The sequence below is a fragment of the Phyllostomus hastatus genome, unplaced genomic scaffold (assembly GCF_019186645.2).
Source record: "Phyllostomus hastatus isolate PE091 unplaced genomic scaffold, TTU_PhHast_1.1 phas_scaffold_78, whole genome shotgun sequence".
In the NCBI taxonomy this organism is placed as follows: domain Eukaryota; kingdom Metazoa; phylum Chordata; class Mammalia; order Chiroptera; family Phyllostomidae; genus Phyllostomus; species Phyllostomus hastatus.
Window position 1 is genome coordinate 45,281,458 of NW_025334041.1, and position 24,696 is coordinate 45,306,153.

Consider the following 24,696-nt stretch of genomic DNA (forward strand, 5'->3'; position numbering starts at 1 on the left):
AAGGGCTCAGCTCATGCCCCATCGGGAAGCCTGACTCCCACGCTGCGATCCCGGGAGGGACTCGCCGTGGCACTTAGGGAGATCCTAGAGCCCGAATCTCAAAAGTTTGGTGGAGGGGTGCGGTACGATTCCCAGGGAGGGTGCAGTGAATCCCAAAATGTCGTGGGTGTCTCCTGAGATCATAGAGCTGGAACCCTGCAGGACCCCGGAGTCCGGAAGAACAAGGCAGTGAGCTCCAGAGAGCAAGTGTTCTCAAAAGCCCCCAGGGTACCTGACAGACTGGCTGAGATCTGGCTGGGAAGAGAGAGAAGCATTTCAAAGGTCCCTCAGCCAGCTGAAGCCAGCAAGATCAGAAAAACTGGTCTGGCCAGTTAGAAACCAACAAGAGGTTTTTAAAATTTTTGTGGTTGTTGTTGGTTGATTGATTTTATCTTGTGTTTTATGTGACATTTTATTCTTCAATTCTTATTATATTTATACCTCCCAATCCCTTATGTTTCTCTTCCATTCATCCTAATATTATTCATTCCACTCCAAATTTATCTCTCCTGCACTCCATCTTCTGCTTTTCTTTACTTTTTTTTAAATCTTGCAAGTTACTGTAAATTTGTATTATCTTTTTCTCACTTTTCCAACATTTTTTATTTTAATAATATTTCGGTATTCTTTTTCTTTCTGTATAATCTTCTTTGCTTGGCTGGTTATACTGTCATTTGATAGGTTCACCCTGGTATCTCAGTCACAATGTATTGATAATTTACTATCCTTCATCTGTGTTCCATTAATACACCTCTCATGGTTCTATACTCTTTATTCTTGTTATCTAGATCTCATCGATTCTGCCACAAGACTGTCACTTTACTATTACTGTTAATAAGGCCTAGTCCATACAATTGTAAATACTACTCAATACCCCTACCTGATCTCAGCCCACTTTGCAATTTTCTGAACTATACTATTGTGGGGGTTGTCTCTATTCTTTTACACACTACTCCTATATACTAATCTTTAATCCAACCCTACCTTAGAATCTGACCTCCCACAGCCTCACAGCTTTCTAGATCCAACTAACAATCCTCTTGTCCCCAGTAAGAGTCTTACCCTCTTTCCATCCTTTCTAAAACGTGGATAGTGGGGTGGAGGATCACGGTTAACACTATAAGGAGCCAAAGGATAACCCATCTCTTCTCTACTGGATGCTAATGTAAATATCATAGTACATTGTCTTGCTGTCTTAAACCATTTCGCCTTACTCCTCCAACTGATCACAAAAAAGAGTAGGGGGAAGCTGTGAACACCAGGATACACGAAGGAGATTGCACTACTGAATCTCAAAAATATTCTACCACAGAAGTTCACACCATAATTACAGGGAATCAGAACAGATCAATTTAAGAAACAAGAAGAAACCCATGAACAATGAGAAAACGAAGAAACAACCCAAAATTGAAAGGAAATGAGGAAGCCTCAGGAAAAATGCTAAATGAAATGGAGGCAACTCAACTATCAGATAGTGAGTTCAAAACAATGATTATCAGGAAGTTCAATGAACTCACAATGAGCTATCAGAAATTAGAGGGAAACTACATCAATCTCACTGCAAACTATATAAACATGAAAAAGGAAATAGAAACTCTCAACAAAGGTCAAGAGGAAATGAAGAATACAATTTCTGAACTGAAGAACACAGTAGAAGGAATGAAAAGCAGGATCGATGAAGCAGAAGATCGGATTAGCGAGCTGGAGGACAAAGTAGAAAACAACATCCAGAAAGAGCAAGAAAAGGAAAAGAGGCACAGAAAGAATGAAGAGGGATTAAGAGAAATGCAAGACAATATGAAACGTGATAATATCCGTATAATAGGGATACCAGAAGGAGAAGAAGAAGAGCAAGGGATTGAAAACCTAGTTGAGCAAGTAATGAAGGAGAACTTCCCTAATTTGATGAGAGAAAAAGTCACACAAATCCAGGAAACACAGAGAGTCCCAATCAAGAGGAACCCAAAGAGGCCCACCTCAAGACATATCATAATCAAAATGGCAAAATTTCAAGACAAAGAGAGAATCTTAAAGGCAGCAAGGGAGAAACAGGAAGTAACATACAAGGGAGCCCCAATAAGGCTAACAGCTGACTTCTCAATGGAAACACTTCAAGCCAGAAGAGAATGGCAAGAAATACTCCAGGTAATGAGAACCAGAGGTCTGCAATGAAGGCTGCTATATCCAGCAAGGCTCTCGATCAAGATAGAAGGCCAAATAAGAAGCTTCCCAGACAAAAGAAGTCTAAAAAAATACACCTCCACCAAACCAGCTCTGCAAGAGATTCTAAAAGGACTGCTTTAAGGAGGAGAGAAGAAAGAGAGAGAGAGAGAGAGAGAGAGAGAGAGAGAGAGAGAGAGAGAGAGGAACACAAGTATATAAAAGACAATGAATAAGTACCTATCAATAATAACCTTAAACGTAAATGGATTAAATGCTCCAATCAAAAGACACAGAATAGCTGAATGGATAAGAAAAAATGACCCACATATCTGCTGTCTACAAGAGACCCACCTCAGGATAAAAAGACCTACACAGGCTGAATGTGATGGGCTGGAAACAAATCTTCCAAGCAAATGGACAGGAAAAAAAAAGCCGGGGTAGCAATACTCATATCAGACAAAATAGACTTCCAAAAAAGGTCCATAAAGAGAGACCCAGAAGGTCACTTCATAATACTCAAGGGAAGAATCCATCAAGAAGACATAAATATTGTAAATATATATGCACCCAACATAGGAGCACTGAAATCCATAAAGAAAAGCTTAGAGGACTTCAAGAAAGATATGGACAGCAACACAATTATAGTGGGAGATTTTAACACCCCACTATCAAAAATGGACAGATCTTCCAAACAAAAATATCAACAAAGATATTGTGGCATTGAACAATACCCTTGAGGAAATGGACTTTACTGATATATACCGAGCCCTCCATCCAAAAGAAGCTAAATATGCATTCTTTTCAAATGTACACGGAACATTTTCAAAGATAGACCACATGACAGGACACAAAACAAACCTCAACAATTTCAAGAAAATTGAAATCATACCAACCATTTTTCTCAGACCACAAGGGACTGAAGCTAGAAACCAACCCTAAGGAAAAAAACCAAAAACACTCAAAATCATGGAGATTAAATAGCATGCTATTAAACAATGAATGGGTCAAGAATGATATTAAGGAAGAAATCAAAAGGTTTCTGGAAACAAATGAAAACGAACTCACAACAACCTCAAACTTATGGGACACAGCCAAGGCAGTCCTGAGAGGGAAGTTCATAGCAATACAGGCCTAGCTAAAAAAGATAGAAACATTTCAAACAAACAACCTAACCCTACCCCTATAAGAACTCAAGGAACAACAACAAAGACAGCCCAGAGCAAGCAGAAGGAAGGAAATAATCAAGATCAGAGCAGAATTAAATGACATAGAAACTAAAAGCACAATTCTAAGGATCAATGAATCCAAGAGCTAGTTCTTTGAAAAGATAAAGAAAATCGACAAGCCCTTAAGCAGATCATGAAGAAAAAAAGAGAGAAGACCCAAATAAACACAATCAGAAATGAAAGAGGAGAGATTACAACAGATACCACAGAAATACAAAGGATTGTAAGAAATTACTACAAAGAGCTGTATGCCAAGAAATTTGAAAACCTAGGTGAAATGGACAACTTTCTAGAAAAATATAATCTTCCAAAACTCAATGAAAAAGAAGCCGAAAGCCTGAGCAAACCAATAACAACAAAAGAAATTGAAGCAATAATAAAAAAACACCCAACACACAAAAGCCTTGGACCAGATGGTCTCACAGGAGAATTCTACAAAGCATTTAAGGAAGAGCTAACCCCTATCCTTCACAGACTATTCCAAAAAATCCAAGAAGATGGGAGTCTCCCAAACTCTTTTTATGAGGCCAACATCATCCTAATTCCAAAACCAGATAAAGACACAACAAAGAAAGAAAACTTCAGGCCAATATCACTGATGAACATTGATGCTAAAATCCTCAACAAAATACTGGCAAACCGCATTCAACAATACATTAAAAAGATCATACACCATGACCAAGTGGGATTCATTCCAGGGATGCAAGGATGGTTCAATATTCGCAAATCAGTAAATGTAATACATCACATAAACAAAAGCAAAGACAAAAACCACATGATTCTATCAATTGATGCAGAAAAAGCATTTGATAAGGTACAGCACCCATTCATGATAAAAACACTTGGCAAAGTGGGAATAGAGGGAACATTCTTCGACATAATAAAGGCCATATATGAGAGACCTACAGCCAGCATCATACTCAATGGGCAAAAATTAAAATCTTTTCCACTAAGATCAGGAACAAGGCAAGACTGTCCACTTTCACCACTTCTGTTCAATATAATACTGGAAGTTTTAGCCACAGCAATCAGACAAGAAAAAGAAATAAAAGGCATTCAAATCGGAAAGGAGGAAACAAAACTGTCACTGTTTGCAGATGACATGATAGTATACATAGAAAATCCTATAGACCCTACCAAAAAACTGCTTGACCTAATAAATGAATTTGGCAAAACAGTGGGATACAAAGTCAATATCCAGAAATCAAAGGCATTTCTGTACACCAACAATGAAACAGCAGAAGCAGAGATCAAGGGAAAAAAATCCCATTTGAAATAGCAAAAAGAAAAAATAAAATATCTAGGAATAAACCTAACCAAAGAGGTAAAAGACCTGTATTCAGAAAACTATATAACACTCAGGAAAGAAATCAAGGAAGACACAAACAAATGGAAACATATACCGTGTTCATGGATTGGAAGAATTAATATCATCAAAATGTCCATACTACCCAAAGCAATTTACACATTCAATGCAATTCCTATTAAAGTACCAATGGCATATTCCACAGACAGAGAACAAACACTTGAAAAATTTATATGGAATTATAAATGACCCTGAATAGCTGCTGCAATTTTGAGAAAGAAGAGTAAAGTAGGAGGGATCACAATACCCGACCCTAAACTATACTACAAGGCCACTGTAATAAAAACAGCCTGGTACTGGCATAAAAACAGGCACATAGACCAATGGAACAGAACAGAGAACCCAGAAATAAACCCAAGTGTCTATGGTCAATTAATATTTGACAAAGGAGGCAGCAACATAAAATGGAGTAAAAATAGCCTCTTCAACAAATGGTGTTGGGAGAACTGGACAGCCACGTGCAAAAAAAATGAAACTTGAGCACCAACTTACACCATATACAAAAATAAATTCAAGGTGAATAAAAGACTTAAATATAAAACGTGACACCATTAAAGTCATAGAGGAGAACGTAGGGAGGAAAATCTCAGATATTTCACGAAGAAACTTTTTTACTGATGTGTCCCCTAGAGCCAAGGGACATAAAGGAAAGAATAAACAAATGGGACCTCATCAAAATGAAAAGCTTCTGCACAGCTAAAGAAAACAATATCAAAATTAAAAGAGAACCAACAGTATGGGAAAACATATTTGCCAATGATACCTCAGACAAGGGTTTAATCTCCAAAATATATAAAGAACTTACAAGACTGCACTCTAAGAAGACAAGGACTCCAATTAAAAAGTGGGCAAAGGACTCGAACAGACACTCCTCCAAGGAGGACATACAGGAAATCCAAAGACACATGAAACGATGTTCAATATCGCTAGCTATCAGAGAGATGCAAATTAAAACCACAATGAGATACCACTTCACACCAGTCAGAATGGCCATCATAAACAAAGCAACATACAACAAGTGTTGGAGAGGTTGTGGAGAAAAGGGATCCCTACTGCACTGTTTTTGGGACTGCAGACTGGTACAACCACTATGGAAAGCAGTATGGAACTTCCTCAGAAAACTAAAAATGGATCTGCCTTTTGACCCAGCAATTCCACTGCTGGGACTCTATTCTAAGAATACTAAAACACCAATCCAAAAGAACCTATGCTTCCCAATGTTCATAGCAGCACAATTTACAATAGCTAGATGCTGGAAGCAACCAAGATGCCCATCAGTAAATGAATGGATCAAAAAACTGTGGTACATTTACAGAATGGAATTCTATGCAGCAGAAAGAAAGAAGGAGCTCCTACCCTTTGCAACAGCGTGGATGGAGCTGGAAAACATTATGCTAAGCGAAACAAGCCAGGCAGTGAAAGACAAATACCATATGATCTCACCTTTAACAGGAACCTAAACAACAAAAAAAAGAAACAAGCAAAATATAACCAAAGACAGTGAAATAGAGGTCATGCTGACAGTGCCCACAGAAGAGAGTAGAGGGAATCTCAGGGGACAGTGGTAAGGGTTCACAGGAACAAACTTAAAGGACACATGGTCAAAAACTAAGGGGAGCATGTAATGGGAGGGAAGTGGGGAGGGGTGGGAGGGGGCCTGGATTGGGAGTAAAAAGGAGAAAACTGTATTTGAACAATGATTAAAATAAAATAAAAAAAAATTTTATACATTGTATGTTCTCTTGTTACTCTTTGGGCCTAAAACACTGGATATAAATAATATACTTCATTGGCACGAATGTGAAACATTAAGGTGGGACATGATAGAGAAATAAAGAGCTGACAGTGAATTTATAATTTTTTAAAAATTAAATTGCCTATGAAGGGTATTTAATTATGGTATTGGAGAAATACTATTTTTAAACAAGTCATCTTTGGCAGCAATATAGGATGAGTATAATTTTCTGAAAAAATTTCTAACATTGCTGCTGTCATTCACAAAATAATTTGCTATAAATATAAATATCTAGTAATTACTGAGAATTATTCTTTCTTGGGTAATTTACACAAAGGATTAATTGTTATTAATTCAGGAAACAGTGAAGCTCATTTTTCAGATTTTGGTTTTGTAAATCCAAAATCTGTTGCAAGCTCAACAGTTTTCAATTACAGCACCATCAAGATGGAAGACTCTTACACATTGTGCAGAAGCACTCTCTCCCAGGATGAAAATTCATTTATGTCCTAAAAATGTGTACTTAAATATGCATTGTGCAGGCACTACCCTGCATAATTAAATTTTCTCAACTGATTTGTGATAGGAAAATGAGGCATATAATTAGTGTTTTCTGACATATATAAAGTTGCAAGTTCAGATCTGGGTTGTGTGTTTAGAATGCATAACTCTGCATCTTGATCTGCCAATTAAACTTCAAAGGAGACTCAGCCATTTGGGGAAAACTCAGAGGATGCAGAAATGAGTAACCAGTAGCCAAACACTCACCCCGCTGAAATGGAGAGCCATTCCTGAAGCCACAGCTCCACACACAGTACTTAATTTTCCTCCATTCACGGTAAGCCAGTTCTGGTTGGATGGGGCTCGATTGAAGTTGTCTTTGAGCTGAGTTGGAAGGGAGGTCTCAGGCTCATCACAGTACAGGCCACCCCACTGCTCATCACAGCTAGGTATGGAGAAAGAGAAACAAAAAGTCAACATCAGACAAAGCCCCCTCACGTGGGTTCTTTAATCAGTGAAGCCAAATTTTTTCCTAGTCCATGATGATGACAGGTGACTCATCTTCACAGAGCTTTCCAGAATTCACCTGTTCTCCTTAAGAGGGCTTTAGGTTAAAAATAAACTGTGAGCTAAATGCCTCTGGACTTTCTGAAAGTAGTGATGTGGACTTAAATGGGGAGAGAAGGAAGCAAATTTAAGAAATTTCCTGAAGCCCTGTCTCTATATCACACAGCTCTGGACGGGTGATAAACAATTGCAGCTGCCAAACTAAACTGGTAGGCCCTAATAACTTACAGAATTGGTCTGTTTAATAGAGCCTTTGGTCCCGTTGGGAATCCAAGAAGCCATGTTCAAAATAGCACAAGGTACTTTGGATAGCATCTACCATCTCTGACCAAAGGACTGACTTCTTTGTTGGATGTGGGAGCAAATATATGAACACAGAACTGGGAGGCTCTAGAGTCTCAGAGATCATTCTGGACATGGGGTAGAGTCATTGAACAAAAGAAGGACTTCCCAAGTGTGTAAAGATTAGTAGAGAAGGGGCTATGAATTCTCTCTCAGCATCTTCATTTATATCACCTCACTGAACAGCATAATCTTTGAAAATAAAGCAAGAGACCTGTAGTACACAACACACACACAGTGACACACACCTTATTTAGATCCTTCCAAAGATGCCAAGGATCTCTAAAAGTAAAATACTAGGCTTCTCCATCAAATATGCCTGGTAAATGATCAGGTATTTATATACTTTCTTTTTCTTTTTGCTGCAAAAAGCTTTATTGTTTCCATCTGGTTATATACTTTCTTATGCAAACAACAGGGGGATATCAATTAAACCACAAGAATGTATATCATTACATACGAGTATATTTAGACCTATGTGAGGAAAATACTTATAATGTATTATTTTTTGTCAGAACATACTACACTCCTGAACCTCTCTCTTCTAATGTCTTTTTCAGGGTTCTGGTATATTGTAGAAACACAGAAGGAAATAAAATACAGTTAATTATAATTCAGCCTTCTCTTGACAAGATGGCCATTGTTCAGTTCCTAATCTCCAAGCAAGGATGAAGCTATAATAGCCATAAATTCCATAGTTAGCTCAATATCAGATTTGAGGAAAAATGTATAATCTAAGATAGCTTGGAAATGATTAATAAACCAGTTTTAGAAAAATCTGCTGGTTGAAATGTGTATCAGGAACTTTCTGCAGAAGGAAGAAACAAGTCTACTCACACACAGTTCCCTTGCGTGCACCTTCCATGGCCACTGCACATGTCTACACAGCCATCTCCAATATAGACATTATCTATCGCCCATGTCTGCTGCTTGTCAAAAGGAGCTGGTTGATGCCAACGGAAACGAGTGGCTTGGGACCTTGTAAAAAAAGAGAATTACAATAAAGGATGTGGTGAAAAAGAAGAGGTGTTCTGGTATGTTTGAGCAAGTGAAGTGCATAGAGGAGTGTTAACACAAATGCATGGACATCCCCACTTATATTCTGAAAAGAGCATTCATTACTGCAATATTATCTGCAGAACTTTGATGAACAAAAGCAAACCTAACTGAATACAAGTAGCTTGAGAATGTATTTTGGGCCAATGATCTTTCTGAGCCTTGTAAAAACAGCCTTAAACTCAAACTAAAACTAATCCTAAAACCAGTAGCTTCAGGAGAACAGTTAGCACTAAATTTTGTGAGGGGACCACTGTGGAGTGACTAGGGGGCTGATGCTAACTTATATTTGCAAATTAGGAGAAGATGCTGGTCCTGGAGCAGGCACAGCTCCTCTGCATTTGACTTGGAAGGAGGACATAGGTTAGATTTCAACTCCTACTTGCTCCCTAAGCCAGACACTTTTGTGCAATGGATATGCTGGTCTACCTCACGTGGCATTTGTGAGGACTTTTCACAATGAAAGCCTTAAAAAGATAGTAGGAATGCAAATCAGAAGAATCAGTGAAACCCTAGATAATTGGACAGATATAAGAGAGGGAGTTATAAATAAGAGTACACTTATTTTAGATCAGCTTAAGTGCAATATAAATAAAACCTGAACAGACATTCTTGCATTCCAGAAGCAGAAATGTATTTGCTCAGTTGTACAGTTTCAGGGAGTGTCTTGTTTAGAAATACAAATAAACTTATGTTTTCAGAGACACTAGATGGCAGTAAAATCCAAAAAATGCCCCAGGCTCAAGCAAGTTTTAATATTCAAGACCCATAGAGGAAATAATCAGCCAGAATCAGTTTTGTTTTGTGGACTCATACATGTTTGTCATTAACAGGTTAAATACTTGACTGAGATAGATCTGTTTCTCAAGGCAGGGCAAAAGACCATACAACAGGAAGATTTTCATACTTTCTAATTGAAAATATTTTTATTAACTCTAGAAAATAGGGAAGAAACAGATCAAAATTAAAATCTTCACACTGAAAGAAACAGTTCAGGTAGATATTTTTACTGTACACTGACAGATTTCTCCACAATCCCTCTTGCTCACCAGCCTTTGTGTTACTCCCAGTAGAGACATGTCTACCTAATTCCCTCCTAACACGCACTACTGCATATAACTTCAACCCCAAACTTCTTGACCCATGAAGCTCTTCATGAGGTGGGCCCCTTGCTCTAGTCCCTCAACCTGGCTACTCACTTCTGGAGCACTGCCCCTTCTCTCTGTTCCCAAAGCTCACAAACCTTCTGCTTGTACAGTTTTCCTCAGTCAGCCTAATTAATCCTGTGTGTCCCTTAGGTCTGAGAGGAAATGCAAGATACTCATAGAGAAATTTTCTTTCTGATCCCTTTCAAAATTTCTTCCTAGCAAACTTTTCTTTTCCTTGTATAGTATTGAGCACAACAATAGTCATATATGTATTTGCATATGTATTTCTTAAATGTCTGCCTGGTCCTCAGAAGGGTAAATTTTAAGGGAGCAGGGTTAATCTCTTTTGTTCAACATCATACATCAGTGCACAGTGCACAGCACTTAGTCGGTGCAGGGGTTGGTATCCAGGGGCTGCCATTCTCACAGGAAATCATGTGAAGAAGGCCCCTGGAGTTGTGCAATTCAGTGGCTCTGCAGATCACTTAACTTTTAGTGACTAAGGTTATTAATAGCTATGGCTGTTTATGCTCAGCAATGTCTTATGAATAACATAATGGACTATCATATTTCCATAGCACATCATCATTTGGATTCTTATAATAAATCAAACTTATATATTTCTTCTGTGTTTCTTTAGACCATAAGCTTCTGAAGCGGAGGGAATATCTCTGTATTCCTTCAGGGAATAAAGTTTTGTATCTTCAGTGCTTATAGATAGTGGGCAAGTAATAAAATTTCCTTGTTTCCCTAATGTTTTATACATGCTCCATCAAAGTCATATCACCTTGAATGAAAAGTACCTATTTATGTGTAATTTCTTTTATTAGATTATTCTCCTTATTTATCATTTTATTGCTGGTGACATCTACAGATTGGGCTTCAAAAACATTTACTGAAAGAATGTTAATTTAACAGCAATAAAGGTGACCAGGAAGAATAAAATAAGAGATGTCTTATAGATGGGTGGGCAGGGGCTGCAGTCATTGTGGAGGGGACAGTGACTTGATGTTAAAGGGGAGGGAGGACTTCTTTGCCATTGGGAGGTGACACGGGCAGCCTAGCAGGTGGTGGCTTTCAAAGCATTGGTTGTGTTTAATCACAGCTGGGCAGCCACTTAACAGAGAGACTGTACAGAAGATTTAAAAGCCAGATGCATTGTTGGAGTTGATAGCTTTTATGGAGACTTCAAGCCATGACATTTTCTTTTTTAAAAATATATTTTATTGATTATGCTATTAAAGTTGTCCCATTTTTTCTCCACTTTATTCCCTCTGCCTTGCACCCCTCCTCCCACCAGCATTCCCCCACCTTAGTTCATGTCCATGGATCATACATATAAATTCTTTGGCTTCTCCATTTTCTATACTATTCTTAACCTCCCCCTGTCTATTTCATGCCTACCATGTATGCTTCTTATTTCCTGTACCTTTTCCCCCATTCTCCCCTCTCCATCTCCCTGCTGATAACCCTCCATGTGATCTCCATTTCTGTGATTCTGTTCCTGTTCCAGTTATTTGTTTAATTATTTTTTTAGGTTCAGTTGTTGATAGCTGTGAGTTTGCTGTCATTTTACTGTTCATGTTTTTGATCCTCTTCTTTTCCTTAGATAAGTCCCTTAAACATTTCATATAATAATGGCTTGGTGATGCTGAACTCCTTTAACTTGACTTTATCTGGGAAGCACTAGATCTGCCCTCCCATCCTAAATGATAGCTTTGCTGGATAGAGTAATCTTGGATGCAGGTCCTTGCCTTTCATGACTTTGAATACTTCTTTCCAGCCCCTTCTTGCGTGTAAGGTTTCTTTTGAGAAATCAGCTGATAGCCTAATGGGAACTCCTTTGTAGGTAACTGTCTCTTTTTCCTTTGTTGCTTTTAAGATTCTCTCCTCTTTAATCTTGAGTCATGTGATTATGATGTGCCTTGGTGTGTGCTTCCTTGGGTTCAACCTCTGGGACTCTCTGAGCTTCCTGGGTTTCCTGGAAGTCTATTTCTTTTGCCAGATTGAGGAAGTTTTTCTTCATTATTTGTTCAAATAAGTTTTTGATTTCTTGCTCTTCCTCTTCTCCTTCTGGCACCCCTATATTTCAGATGTTGGAACATTTAAAGTTGTCCTGGATGTTCCTAAGCCTCTCCTCATTGTTTTGAATTCTTGTTTCTTCATTCTGTTCTGATTGAATGTTTATTTCTTCTTTCTGCTCCAAATTGTTGACTTGAGTCCCGTTTCCTTCCCTTCATTGTCGGTTCCCTGTGTATTTTTATTTATTTTGCTATGCATAGCCTTCACTTTTTCCTCTATTTTGTGACCATACTCAACCATTTCTGTGAGCATCTTGATTACCAGTGTTTTGAACTTTGCATCTGATAGGCTGGCTACCTCCTCATCACTTAGCTGTTTCTGTGACATTTTGATCTATTCTTTCATTTGGGCTATATATTTTTTTTGTCTTGACCTGCCTGTTATGTTGTAAGGCATTCCCCAGGGTTGGGCAACCCATGTCGCTGCATTGTGGCACTGTATGTGGGGGAGGGGCCTGAGAAGGAACAATGCTGCTTCCTTGGCTGTGGGGCAGCTTTCAGTCACTTCTTTCACTACCCACAAGCAAATTGGGCCCTTTTGGTGCTGATTCCTGGGTGAGTGATTTGTGTATATTCTAGGACCCTGTGGGTCTCTCCAGTGAATTCTCCTGTGAGGCTGGGAGTTTCTTCCACTGCTGTAACCCCCACAGATTTTTACAGCTGGAGGCTTTGAGACTTTCTTTTCCCTTGCTGGACCCCTGGGTTTTGTGGAATGTCTCACTGCCCAGTTGTTCCTATGGGTTTATCTGCACACAAATGTGGGATTGCCTGGTCCTCCAGCTGCTGCTTTGCCATGTGACCTCTTTGCCCCAGCTGACATGTCCTCCCTCCTACTGGTCTAAATGAATGTTTTTTTCTTTGACTCCTTGGTTGGCAGACTTCCATATAGTTCAATTTCTGTCAGCTCTGGTTATTTTTTGTTTTAAAATTTGTTGTTGTCCTTCTTTTGGTTTTGCAAGGCGGCAAAGTGTATCTACCTGTGCCTCCATATTGGCCGGAAGTCCCTCATGACATTTTCAAATAAGGGCTCTGACCTATGCTCTGATACTTGGTAATTCTATGTTCATGGTGACTAATTTAACATATATAACAAGAAGGTTGAATTAGATGATTTTTAAGGCCTCATCTCAAATGTGATTATTTTTTATCCTTGGGGATAACTATACCTGGTAATTGTATACCCATAAAACATGAGTACATATGCTACCCAATATTGTTATATAAGAAAAGGAAACACTTTCACTAAGAGGATGAATTGGAGTAGAAATTAAAAATGAATGTCTGGGAGTACATTTTGCCTTTCCACTGAAGACTGTATCTTCCTCCTTGACTGAGCTGAAACACCAAAGATACCTCCTCAGAGCACAGAGAGCAGACCATTGAGGAACAGAGCAGAGTTGTCTAGCTGGAAAGGGTCCTGGCTCTCGGGCTACCTCTCAACTGTGCTGTATCACAATCGAGCGGTTCTCCAGCCATGCAGCTAGGAAAAAAAAATCAAGTTTGGAGGTTGAGATGTCAGGACATCTTCTTCCCAGCCCTGTGACAACTTCACTGTGTAAAGGGGCCAACCATATCACTTATGTTTATGTGCTGACACTTCCCCATCTGTAAACCTAGGAAAATGCTATTTCCCACCTCACAAGAGTGTTGTGATAATTAATTAGGTCATGTTTTCCATGACCTGTGATATCTGAAGTCCCTTGGCAGGTATCATCATCTATCCTGAAGCTTCCTTATAATGACGCCACCATCAGCTGCTGCTTCTTGGAGTTGGGAGGAAAACGATCTCGGAACAGATTCCTCCTTTATTTCATATCCTTGAAATGTCTCCCCTTGCTTCTTTTCTGAATTTATATGATTTCCTCTCCAACTACAGCACATAGCAAGTGCTCCTAAGTGTTGTTTAATAATTAAACATCCATTTGTAAGCAGTTAAAAATGTCCCTGTAAACAGTGTAGTTTCTACCACTGCCCTCCTTGGGAATCTTTCCTTTCCCCAAACCTTTCCTCTACACCTTTTAAGGTTTTGAAGCACATTCACATTGCAAGTCTGAATCTATCCATGAAGTCCTCATTGTCATCGGCATCATCATCAGCAGCAGTAGCAGCAGAAAAGCCCTTGATAGGGAACCATGCATATATTTTTTAACCTTTCACTATTCCTTGGTATTTCCTTTCCTCTCAAAGAGATACATAAGATACTTAGAAAATATTGCCCAACACTTCCCCTCTACCAAAGAAGAAGTTGAGGCCCAGTGCCTTCACTCAAACAAGATTCACTCACAAAACTGAGGCAAGGCAATGATTTCTTGGTTCATTATTACTTTGTATTCTCATTCAGCAAATCCCTCAAAACTCCATCTCAATCTCTCCAGAAAATCCTACAGCTACCACAACTCCTAAATATGAACAGTTGTTTAGCTACAGAAGGTTACATGCACTGCTGCTATGTGTACACATGTGTCTATTTATTTTGACTTTTGCAAGTCAATGTCATGGCTGAAGCCTGTGACCCTCTGTTTTTGAGTTATAGGCTCTGCCATATCTGCCCCATTTCAAAATGTGTCCTATATTTGCCTTGTCTAAGATATTGCCTTTATATTTGGCATAAAATATCCTCAATTATCCTATTTCTTTCTGTTGTACAAACGTGGAGAATATTCCAAAGAAGATATATAAATGATCAATAAATGCATGAAAAGATGTTCAACATCATTAGTTATTAGAGAAATTGAAATGAAAACCACGAGACACAACTGCATACCCTCTAGGATGGCTATGATAAAAAAAAATCCCCATCTTACCACCCCAATTGCTCTACAATCTTCTTGCCCTTTCATGTGCTTATCACCTTTCCCTTAGACTTCCTGCAAACATTAAGTGTGTTCCATGCTGTGGTTAAAACCACCTGGCTTCCAAAGTGTAGTTGATCTTTAAAGACTGGAGTATCAGCTAGGTCATTAGGGATAGTAGAAGGGAATGGATCATGTTCAAACTGTGGCTTAAAATAGCCAAGTCACACCTGAGCCTTCCAGTAACAGCTCCCCCCTCTACCTTTCTGGGTGGATTTGAGTTACTTGCCCTTCCATTGACTTACCCTGGTTCTCAGGTGACATTTCAAGAATCCATGCCACTTGAGCCACCTGTTATTTTTAGTCTGGGGTTAGTAAAGAAGAGTAGGCAGGTTCAGATTAAGGGCTATGTAATTGATTTTGACATCTTCCTATCTTCTTTTTAGCTGCTCACAAGAGCTCCTAGCATTCTTCCTTCCTATGTCTCCTAGTACCATATCTCTAGGCAAGCAATAAGCATTTATAGTACTAATATAGTGGTTAAGCCTATGGGCTCTGGGGCTGGACAAGCTGTATTTATTTTCAGTATCTTATTAACACTGTTCTTTTGAAGGTCACTATTTCCTTAAAAAATCTAGTAAATTTATTGTGAAACATTTTTCTTTGTGATTCTCTGTGGCATTTGTCACTGATGACCACCTCTTCCTATTTGGCAGCCTCTTTTTCCTTGGCTTTTGGATACCATGTTATTCTGATTCTTCTTCTACTTCTCTGACTTCATCCTCTCAATTTCTTTAATAGTTATTTCCACTTATTCTATTAAATTTAGAGATCCTTTATTTTCTTTTTAAATGCTCTCCTGTGGAGAGCTGATGCAATTTTATAGCATTGCATATCATCTTTATGCTCATGCCTCCAAAGTTGATCTTTCCTTGTTTCCAATCTTTGTATCTCTGTTAAATTGATATTTGTATTTTTGCATTTGTGATTCTAGCCATTGTATTCAATTCAGCATCAACTGATTAAATTTGCCATATTGTCCCTCCTGGAATCAACTTTAACTCTCCTCTCACTTCTCACCACTCTCTCAGGTTTCAAACTGTAGAGTCATTTATTAATGTGTGTAGTAGAGAAGAAACTGTTACTGAGTTTTATCAATTCTTTCTTTGAAATGTCTTGTAATATCTGCCTCATCCCCTCCATGGTAGCTGTAGCACAGACCCTTGTTATTTCATGTATAGTCGTTATCACAATGCCTTTGCCACTTTCCTCTTACTCAAGTCTCTCTGTTCTCCCAATTTCTTTTCTTGGAAGAATATTCTCAGCTGAAAAACCCACCATAGTTCATTCTTCCTGCAAGTCTAAACTCCTTTGCCTTGCTTCAAACTTGCTATAAGTTAACCCAACTCCACTAACAACTTTCCACAGTTCTAGATATGAGCTCTCTGCTTCTATCAGCTCCACCTAGGATCATGTGCCCTGTTCACAGTGTTCCTCTTATTTAGAAATTTTTTCTCCTTACCCACCATATTCTTAGCCATCCTTTGAGGGCCCATTTTTTCCACAAAAACCTCTCCAACTCTGTTATGTAACACTGCCTTCCATTTCTTAACATCTATAGCATTTCTAGCCCATTCCTTAGTGAAGCTCTAAATGACATACATTGTGAATTATTTTTAAGTTGTTTCTTTGATATACTTCTCATTTTCCTCAATCATATTCTAACCTCCTACTGAGCAGAAGCTTAATATAGTTTCCTGCCACTACCATGGGCTCACTCCGGTTAAGTTAATTTAGGAAGACGTCATAAATCTGACTAAAGTTTAAGTCTGATAGTAAACTTGATTGTATGGTTAACTTATAAATATTAAAATGATTTAAATTTTAGTAAATGTTTACAATGTCCCCAAACTTCCATGGACATTTACTCAATTATCTTATGGAAAAAGTATCTCCATCTTTTAGGTAGGGAAACTGAAGCTTAGGGACATGAGATGAAGTGTATAAAAGCTTACTGTGCTGAAAAGCTGGAACCCTCCGCTAAAGCACAACACTTTCTGTTCATTTTTTTTCCCTTTCAGGAAGATCTAACTTAACTAGTGTGTATGGGGAGGAAAACATGCCATGATTCCATCTATCCCAATTTATTTAGGTTTTAATATAACAGTGTTTGGAGTAGAGTATGATGTATCTTGTGTTTAGTCTCAGTGTTCCCGTTCCCTTCCCTGTGAAAAGCAGTAGCATGCATTCAGTTTCACAGTTCAGAAACCAGGGAGTCATCTTCAGCAATGTCCTTTCCCTCACCCTTCCATGTCCATTTCATCACTAAGCTCAGTCAATTTTATTGCCATTATTCTTCATTTTCTCCACTCTGTTCATGTCTGCTGCACCTTAGTCCAAGCTCCTAGCACTTACTGCGGGTTAAGAGTCTCCTCATTTATACCCTTAGCCTCCCCAATTTATTTTCCAGTTAGAATAAGCTTTTCTGAGTACAAATCCGATCATGGCTCCCGGTTTCCAAGAACTTTAGTAGGCTTTTCATTGTTCATATAACAAATCCTCAAATCTTCAGTGCAACTTACAGTGATCTTCATGGTCTCACCATCTTACACCTCACTCCACTCTCTCTCTTTGTCTCTCTCATCCATCTTCCAGTATCTCAAATACCTGTTTCCTCTTACTATAGGCCGTTATCTTTGTGTACAACATTTTTCTCCTTTCTTTTCACCTTCTTAACTCTTATGCATCCTTCATATCTTATCTCAATGATCTTTTCTCAAGAAAGCATTCCTTGACTTTCTTGAATATTGTAAACCTACCTGTGACATATAATGTCTTAGCATCATGCGACTGTCCTCCATCTCTCATCACAGCTGAATTTTATATTTACTTTGTGATTAACAGAGATTTCCCTCTCCCACTGCAGTAAAAGCTCCTTGAGGCAGGAAAAAGTTCAGCCCCTCACATGAAACTAGCACATAATTAAACATTTCAAAAATATTTGTTTAATGAATGACTAAATGGTTGAATAATCACTATGATGACTACTGGCTATTTTGGTTTGGCTAATGGTTTGATACTAATCTGTGGACCACCAACCTCAGTTGACTTGTCACTGTTGTAATAATACTGTGATCCTAGCTTGTGGTTGCAAGTGAGTGAGTGGACAGACTTACAACTGGCACATTGTCACATCTTATTTAGCACATGGCTTTAAGTTGTCAGATCATGTTTGTTCATAGGGAAGAGCAACAAACTAAAATTCTCAATTCTGCCCTGGTGGATAATATAAACATCGATGTCTCAACACTTCACAGATGTTGAGGCAGTAAGTTCAACTCAAAACAAGGAAACACCACATTTAAAAAGTAAGTGAATATAAGAGCAGATATAGTATAGATATGCTAATTTGCATCAGAGAAAAAGTACTCTGAGGCTGGCTCATTGTTCTTATCTTTGGCATGTGGAAGAGCATGATAAGAAGTGGGTCTGGCTTGAGCTCCATCCATACACATTTCTGTCTGAATTATCCAAAGGATCTAGTTGACTTATACAAAGGGCAGTGTTGACTTTGAAATCATTGTACAATATGAGCTTTAAGGGTAGTATGATAAAGTACTGCACATTTTCAATACAATAGCAAGAGAAAATAAATGTTCTTATTTTTCAAATATCATTTGAAAGAGTCAAAATTATTGTAGGTATATGTAAAAGATAATTAAAAAATAAATTGGAAAATGAGGAATAATTACTTTTCTTGAGTAAAAGATGTAAGGGGATATGACTAGCTGGAGTAAATCTTAGGATGTTTCTTATTTGCAAAATGCTACCAAGTAGCTCGGTAATAATTCACAGAATGCATAAAGACTTAAAAGACTGCTGCCTTAATGGAGGTTTATTTTTCTATTTTACTTATTAAGATCACCTCAATAATTCATTAATGGCAATACCTTAAATGAGAACAAAATCTCACGTATCTCATTTAAACCTGGCAACTGTGGTGACAGTTAATATAGTCACACCTCGGAGCCAGCAATTGTAGAGCAGCCCTGGGCTGTTAGAAACTGAAACCATCCCAGTTTTGATAATCCTAGGAACAATTATGTCCTCAGGTGAATGGTCAATTTCTAGGAAAACTTATTCATTATTCATTTGTGGGGAGGTGAGAGAACAATAATGAGCCCATACTGTAACTTCTGTTTGACATACTGAATTGGTTATTTGCTTCTTTTGTGAGGGCAACAACTGATTACCATTTTCTTGGAGGGAACAGGAGTTCCTGTAAAGATTTTACAACTTTCCTGTGCTTAGCACCTACTCAGGTGATGAAAAGAGAGTCATGTAACACTATCCTACTAGGCAAGGTGAATTCTCTGTTTTACTCAAACAGTTGCAAGTACACAGATAATTTAGACTTCTTACCTGCATTTACCAGGCAATTTTATTAAGCTACCATCATATCTTCTCTTTTTCATTTATCTTTTTACTATTCCTCTGAAGCAAAGCCACCATCATTTCTTATAGATATAATAAATAAAGTATTTACAATCATTTTTCACATAAAAATGCTCTAGGTAATAATTTTCAAGATATTGTTTGAGGTAAAATTTCAAAAGCAGACACTAATTTTAATACACATTTATGATAGTAAATACCTCATTTATATGACACCACTCACTGCTATATTTACAGTAGTCTGACTAATATAAAAAGATTCCATTTAAATCCATTTTGTATCCAATGTGTCTGTTTTAAATTTGAGACTTGTTCTTTTCCTGGCTGGTGTGGTACAGATGGAGCATCAACCCATCAGCCAAAAGATCGTGGATTCCATTCCCAGTCAGGGCATGTACCCAGGTTGCCGATTTGATCCCTGTTTGGGGTGTGTACTCCACTATGGGTACCAATTGATGTTTCTTTCTCACATCAATATTTCTCTCCCTCTTTCTCCCTTCTCCTCTCTCTAGAAAGCAATAAAAATATGTTCTTGAGTGAGGATAAAAAGAAAGGGCTTGTTCTTGCCATAGTGAATTAAGTTGGAGAAGCTCACTGATCCAGGTACTGGTTTCTTGCATATGCCATTCTTCAAAAATATTAGAGTTAAAAGTCAGTAAAAGCCTGCATTTGGGGAAAAGAAAGAACATATCACTATAAAAATTGGCTTCTATTTTACTTATTAAAATCGCCTTAATAATTCATGTGTGGCAATATTGTCAACAGGTAATAAATCTCATGTATCTCAGTTAAACTTGCTGTGCTGAAATCTGACATGCCAAATTATATTACATTTGGGTTTGCTACATGCAGAAGCATCCATACCTGATGTAAGGGGGGAGAGGCAGAGTGATTCTGGTCCACTTGTTGAAAGTGTCTGACACCAGGACCCGCTGCAGGTGATAACGACTGCATTCGACATTCGTAGGCAGACAATCCCTTACCAATGGATGCCACGATAATCCAAGATCTACTGAGTATTCTAATTCAATAGCTGAAATAGAAAGCGTTATTCTGATTAGAAATACATGTTTATAGACTCAGGAACCATACTTACTTATGTTTCCATTTCAATCAAATGTCAATTTGATTCCCCCCATCCATACAATGTTTTCTAGTTTGAGATATTTCCAGGTTTGATTTTTCCCTCTGTACATTGCTAGCTATTATTTTGACTTTCCATATTGAAATAATTTCTTTTAAAGGGATATAATCAAATGAAATAAAATGTAAGTAAATTTTACTGAGTCATTCCTCATAGTGAGCAACTTTAAGAACCATAACAAACCTATTGCTTCATATACAACTAAAGCAATAGTCATAATAGTTATAATTTATGTATAATGATTTAATCTAATAGTTATTCAATATATATTACATAAGTACATCTTTCTCTGCTGTGCAATGGGATACACAGGGACTCAGAGAGGTGCAGGAGGTAAGCGGGAGCCATGCAGTTTGGGCCAAAACATGCAGTCAACTTTGGGGCTTTGGAAAGATATTTCTTTCTTTTCTCTTCTTCTGAAACATTCAACTTATACTCCCTATTTTGTATTTTTCTCTCCCTATTCTCTTCTTGAGGTTTTATAAACTGCTTTAACCCTCACCTCCCTACTGAAATTACTTTCTATAAGGCTGTGATTCTCAATCTTGGCCACACACTGAAATCAGCTGATTACCTTTAGAAACTACTGATGTCAGGGTCTTCCCCTCGGTGGTTGTGATTTCACTCCTCTGGGGCATGGTGAAGGAGGCAGGAGATTTAATGCTCCCCAGGTGATTCTCAGGTACAGCCAGCATGGGATCACTCACTACCCTAAATAATAGCTTGTCTCAGTCTTCAGTGTACTTGTCTTCCCCACAGCATTGGACATTATTTTATTTTATTTTTTTTGTATACCCTTGACTGAAGACTGGTCCTCTCCTCTGGCTGGGAAGGTCATCCTCTTCAACTGAGTATGCAGCTTCAGGAGGGATGCACATGGACTGGTGAAGGAGGAAGGGGACACCTGCCTAGCCAGTCAGATCAGCCGAATCAACCCTAGTGATCAACCCTAGTGATCAACCCTGGTGATTAACCCTGTGACAGATGTCACAGCCAGAGTGCCCTCACATTCGCATTGGACATTACTGATCATCTCCTGAATCTTTAAATGTCCTTTTCTTCGGGGAGATATTATTCTGAATCAACTGTCTTACTTTCCCTCTGACTCCTGTGCTAACTAATGCAGCTATGGACATTCTTCCAGATTCCAGTTCTGGTCTTCTGTTCTATGTGTATACTCTTAGGGCTTCAATTATTACCCCTCTGCCAAGTTTTGTACCTCAGAATTGATTTTACTTATTCAACAAATGTTCATTCAGCTTGGCATGGTGCTGGGTGCTGGCATATTGTCATGCAGAGTAGAGACAAAGTCCCCACTCTCCATATTGAAGGTCCTCCCTAAAAAATATTTTCACTCCACATGACTTTTACTCAATACTTGAGACAGTCATCATTTTCCCTCATAAATAAACATCTTTTAAACTACTAAATTCTATCAATACCAATACTTTTACACTAGTTTTCTAGGTTCAAAATTTAGATATTATTTTAAAAAATTACTTTTCTCTACCCTGTTCAACCTGTCACCTAGTTTTGAGATCTGCTGCTTCCTTCATTTTTGTCTGCATTGTCTTGCATCAATTTTATCCATTCCATTTCTCTTCATGCTGCATAGGGCAGGTCTTCATTGTCTACCATGGAGATTACCACTGAGGTTTCTTTGCTGGGACTCTTCCTTACCTACCTTCACCAGCTCCTGAGTGAATATCTCTAAAACATACCATGGCACTCCTTGGCACTTGGGCCTTCTTATTCATGACCTTGTCGAGCATAAATTCTCATGACTGCTTTTTAAGGTCACTGTTGCTAACTGTGCTCATCCACTTTCCTCTTTCACTTTATCATTCAGTTCAACCTCTGTTAAAAGATTGTACCAAACTACAGTAGAAAGTACACATAGTTGAGCTTATAGGGCTGAGTTTCAGTCCTGGTGCTGCTCTGGGCTGACCATGTCATACCTTACCTCCTTGAGTTCTCATTAACCTCTTATGCTAATGAGGGAGTAGGTCTCTTGGATCTTAAGGTCTTTTCCTATTTTCCAATTCAGCACTCTGCTCTCTTCTCCATTAGATGCAAATATTACCTGTTCAAGAAGGTCTGCTCAGTTTCCCCCACAGAACAGGAGAGCTATCACCTCTGTTTCTTTGCTTATGCTGCCAGACAGCATGAGGTGTTCTCTCCTCTCCATTCACCCTTCAAATCTACTTTATCAATCAATGCCAGTTGAGACTTAACTCTTGTGTGAAATCTCACCAAACTCCTTGGATTGACCATTCATTGGCCATCTCTCTTTCCTTTGAACTCTCATCACATTTTGCATCATTACTCCTCCATGAAGCATTTGATTTAGTCATTTATTGGACTCCTCACTTTTTTGAAGTATCCCCTCAACTAGGCTGTATCTATTGAAGACAAGGTGCGTACTCTATACTTTCCAAGTTCCACTACTACTGTGGAATTCCCCCTAAGATATGCACATTAAGTTTAAATTAATGAAAATGTGAAAAAATCTGGATTTTGTAGAACCTTGGAAGTAACCAAATTCCTCAGATTTTGGTGCCCTAAGAGTCTAAAATAAAACAAGGCCTTTGTGAACATTCCAGTTTCAATCTCTTGGAAGCAGAGTGACATGGGGTAGTGAAAAACTAGAAGGTCCCCAGAACCCTGATAGGTCTGCAAGTTCTGATAGGTCTCCAAGTATCTAATGTTTCTATCTCTCCTAAGATAAGTCCATGAATGTGTGTGTAGACCTATCTACATCTAGATAGGTCTATCTAGACCTATGTGTGTAGGGTATGTGTGAGTGTGAGTGTGTGCATGTGCATCAAAACTTAGAAGACATAGACTGGTCACCATTAATAACTGTGGCTTAGAATATGCTATAACTTATGATGGCAAAGAGTAAATGAGACTCTTGCTATCATGAGTCCTTGGCTAAATTAGAACCAAATTTTATGATTCCTGGGGAGATGTAAAGGAAAAAATAACTGGACCAATGTAAAGCCCCATGAATTGAAACTCATGTATATACAGATTTATGTGAAAATCCTACTGCTTATACTGGCATTCTCCATGTGTTTAGATTCCTTTATTCCATAAACCAGATAATAAAAAAATCTGGATTTATAAAAAGTTATAAATTGGGGGTTACTATTTACATATAAAAGAAGTCTTTATAAACATGCACTTAAAAATAATCTCAACATTCTTATGCTTTAAAAAGTAAACTTCTAGATACACTTTGCCTCCTCATACAACCAAAAGAAGTACAATGACAAATTTAAGAACAAAAAACAACTAGAACTGCCAGAAAATCGAACTGTATGAAAGTCTGACAACCAAGAAGTTAGAGAAGAAACATTCATCCAGACTGGTAGAAGAAGCAGGGACAGGCAGCCAGGCAGAGAGGACTCTTGGCAAGGCAGTGGCTGAAGTACCAGGTGGGTGAGGCAGCGGCTGGCAGAATGAGGTAGGCAAGACAGCGGCTGGCAGACCAGGTGGTCTCACATTGATGTGGATAAACTGGGAGGAGCAACTGGGGAGCCAGACAGACTGCAAAACTCAGGGTTCCAGGGCAGGGAAATAAGGCCTCAAAACCTCTGTCTGTAAAAACCTATGGGGGTGGCAGTGGTGGGAGAGACTGCTAGCCTCACTGGAGAGTTCATTGGAGAGACCCACAGGGTCCTAGAATGTATACAAATCCACCCACCCAGGAATCAGCACCAGAAGGGCCCAATTTGCTTGTGGGTAGTGGGGGAAGTGACTGAAAGCCAGCTGAGAGCTGAGCAAGTGGTATTGTTCTCTCTTGTACCCTTCCCCCACATATAGCACCACAATGCATCAACATGGGTTGCCCTGCCCTGGTGAATACCTTACAACATAACAGGTGCACTGAGTCAAAGAAATATAGCCCAAATGAAAGAACAGATCAAAATTCCAAAGAAACAACTAAGTGACGAGGAGATAGCCAACCTATCAGATGTGGAGTTCAAAACCCTGGTAATCAGGATGCCCACAGAAATGGTTGAGTATGGTCACAAAATAGAGGAAAAAGTGAAGGCTATGCAAAGTGAAATGAAGA

The 24,696-nt window shown here is 38.6% G+C and overlaps 1 protein-coding gene across 2 annotated transcripts in view; it reads right to left on the bottom strand.

Annotated features, from left to right (window-relative positions):
* Positions 1-24,696, bottom strand: part of RELN (reelin) — a 561,035-nt gene that overhangs the window by 41,781 nt on the left and 494,558 nt on the right. For both annotated transcript variants that reach the window (XM_045827532.1, XM_045827531.1), the window contains exons 46-48: positions 20,336-20,504; positions 8,777-8,917; positions 7,298-7,475 (exon numbers count right to left, since the gene is read on the bottom strand). In XM_045827532.1, the coding sequence (XP_045683488.1) occupies positions 7,298-7,475; positions 8,777-8,917; positions 20,336-20,504 (488 nt within the window). The remainder of the gene's footprint in view (positions 1-7,297; positions 7,476-8,776; positions 8,918-20,335; positions 20,505-24,696) is intronic.